General features: G+C 38.1%; 1 protein-coding gene across 1 annotated transcript in view; it reads right to left on the bottom strand.

Annotated features, from left to right (window-relative positions):
* Positions 1 to 2,316, bottom strand: part of LOC110288040 (uncharacterized protein C2orf78 homolog) — an 8,913-nt gene extending 6,597 nt beyond the window's left edge. The window contains exon 1 of the mRNA XM_021154496.2: positions 2,310 to 2,316. Coding sequence (XP_021010155.1) covers positions 2,310 to 2,316 — 7 coding nt within the window. The remainder of the gene's footprint in view (positions 1 to 2,309) is intronic.
* Between the last annotated feature and the right edge of the window lie 407 nt (positions 2,317 to 2,723).

Here is a 2,723-nt window from a genome sequence, read left to right as displayed (position 1 = left end):
AGTAAGGGAAAAAGGTCAAGTAACAAATAAAAGCAGAACCATCAGAATTACACCAGACTTTTCACCAGAGACTATGAAAGTTAGAAGATCCTAGTCAGATGTCATACAGACCCTAAGAGAACACAAATGCCAGCCTAGGCTATTATACCTAGCAAAACTCTCAATTACCATAGATTGAGAAACCAAGATAATCCATGACAATGCCAAATTTACACAATATCTTTCCATAAAATCCAGCCATTCAAAGGATAATAGATGGAAAAGACAAACACAAGGAGGGAAACTATACTTCAGAAAAATCAAGAAAGTAATCTGGCAACAAACATAAAAGAAGATAGCCACACAAACATAATTCCACCTCTAACAACTAAAATAACTTAGAACAATCATTTTTCCTTAATATCTCTTAACATCAGTGGACTAAATTCCCAAAAGACATAGACTAACAGAATGGACCCAGCATTTTGCTGCATACAGGAAATGTGCCTCAGTGACAAAGACAGTCACTACCTCAGACTGAAAGGTTGGACAAAATTTTCCAATCAAATGTTTTCAAGAAACAAGCTGAAGTAGTCATTCTAATATCGAATAAAATTGAGTTTCAACCTAAAGTTCTCAAAAAAGATAAGGAAGGACACTTCATATTGGTCAAAGGAAAAATCTACTAAGATGAACTCTCAATTATCAACATCTATGCTCCAAGTGCAAGGCAAACCACATTCATAAAAGAAACTTTACTAAAGCTCAAAGCACACATTGTACCTAACACAATAATAGTGAGAGATTTCAACAGCCCACCCTCACCAATGGACAGATCCTGAAAACAGAAACTAAACAAAGATACAGTAAAGCTAACAGAAGATATGAAACAACAAATGGATTTAACAGATATCCATAGAACATTTCATACTAAAGCAAAAGGATATACCTTCTTCTCAGGAGCTCATGTTACCTTCTCCAAAATTGACCATATAATAGGTCACAAAACAGGCCTCAACAAATACAAGAAGATTGAAATAATCCCATGCACCTTATCAGATCACTGTGGACGAAGGCTGGACTTAAATACAAACAGAAACAATAAAATGATATGCAAGACGTTTGAGTGCTGATCAATGAATACACCCCTTGGTTTTGATCTTCTTGAGGACCTGGATGATCACACCGCCCTCAGAACACCACAGGCAAGGTAGTGACATATGTGTGCTAGGTGTTCCCATGAGTGCTTTACAGCTAGGTTTTCAAGGGGGAAATGTCTCTTGTAATCGCTTAAATTAGTAGTGATTTTTATTTCTGGATTATGAACTGCTGGCTACTAGTATGCATTTGCGACTTCTTTCTCATGCATTACATTGACTATAGAGGTCCAGCAATGTCTGTACACGTGGATAACCATCTATGATTCATAGCTCTGATGGGGCAGTCTCAGCCAATCCACTCTGAACTGAATGTAGACATTAAACTGCTACTTCAAAGACTTGGCCTCAAGATGCTCTCAACATATTTAGTGACACAGTATAAATATAAAAATGTATAAATATAGCAAAAGCTATTTTTAATACATCTGATTTTATAATTAGGAATAGAAATATATTTGATAGCTATTCTTTTAAAAAAAAAAAAGAATCGAGGAACTCGGCACTAGACGGATGTGACAGATGGTATGAGTCAGGGTTCAGAGTGGGGTAGTGCCTTCTGTTTATGACAGGGATCCTGTGCCCAGACAAATCTCAACAGTGCAGTTGCCAAAATAAGGCTGAGGAAAGGACAAATCCTTAGGCCCTTAGATGTGAAAACTGTGCCTCTTTGCAGCATTCGGTCCTAAACTACCTGTGTGTTCCTTTAGGATCAACTGTACACTTTTGACTTCTTTTATTTCGTTATTTTATAGCCCCTCATCTTTATACTTTGGATTTTTTTTCTTCTTCACAGTTCCCATGGCTCTGTCTTTCATGTAACAACCTCAATATTTCTACAGTAACTGCTTCCTCAGAGTCAAGTCCCCTCTTAGTCTCTCCCACATTCACCTGCCACTTAAGACTCAACAGTTCAGAGACCAGAGCATAGTGACACTCTAATCCCCTGAGATGGATGAAGAAGCACTTGAGAGTAAACTGCTGTGTCCAGAGTCACATTCCTAGTAAAAACCAAATCTAAACATTCAATTTGAGATACTCATTCAAATTGACATTCAATTTGAATGAATATCAATACCTATGGTATCCCTCACTAGTCCTGTATGAATTTTAAACAGTTATTAAAAATCATGAAAGTTGGATCAAAACCAATTTTAAAGTTTTGTTACTTACCTGACATGATGTATGAGGGAGAGTAACAGTAATTCACACATGAACCAATCAGGAAAAATGGTTGTCTTTCTCTGATCTGCTGACCAAACCAGAGAGTGTGTTCAGTATCAGACAGCTCACTGGTCACTGGTCACAGGTTACCTGTGATGATCCAAATTTGTTTACAGGCAGCTCCATGGAAACCCCAGGATTCTACTAGNTGCTGGTAGGCTGGGAGGGAGAATGATGTCATAAATCAAGCAGTAGCCAATTGGAAGGTTATATTCTGAGCTCCAAGACAGGATTGGTTGGAGAAGATGCATGTCAGAAGACCAGCTTCATCCATGAAGCCCGAGTTGTGTGCTGATCAAAGAGGTAATCTTGGCATGGCAGCCCCTCTTGACAGGAATTTTAGCCTCTGAGATTATGGCAGTG

This window comes from Mus caroli, unplaced genomic scaffold (genome assembly GCF_900094665.2).
Source record: "Mus caroli unplaced genomic scaffold, CAROLI_EIJ_v1.1 scaffold_10991_1, whole genome shotgun sequence".
Taxonomy (NCBI): domain Eukaryota; kingdom Metazoa; phylum Chordata; class Mammalia; order Rodentia; family Muridae; genus Mus; species Mus caroli.
This window is presented reverse-complemented; position numbering and strand designations above follow the sequence as displayed.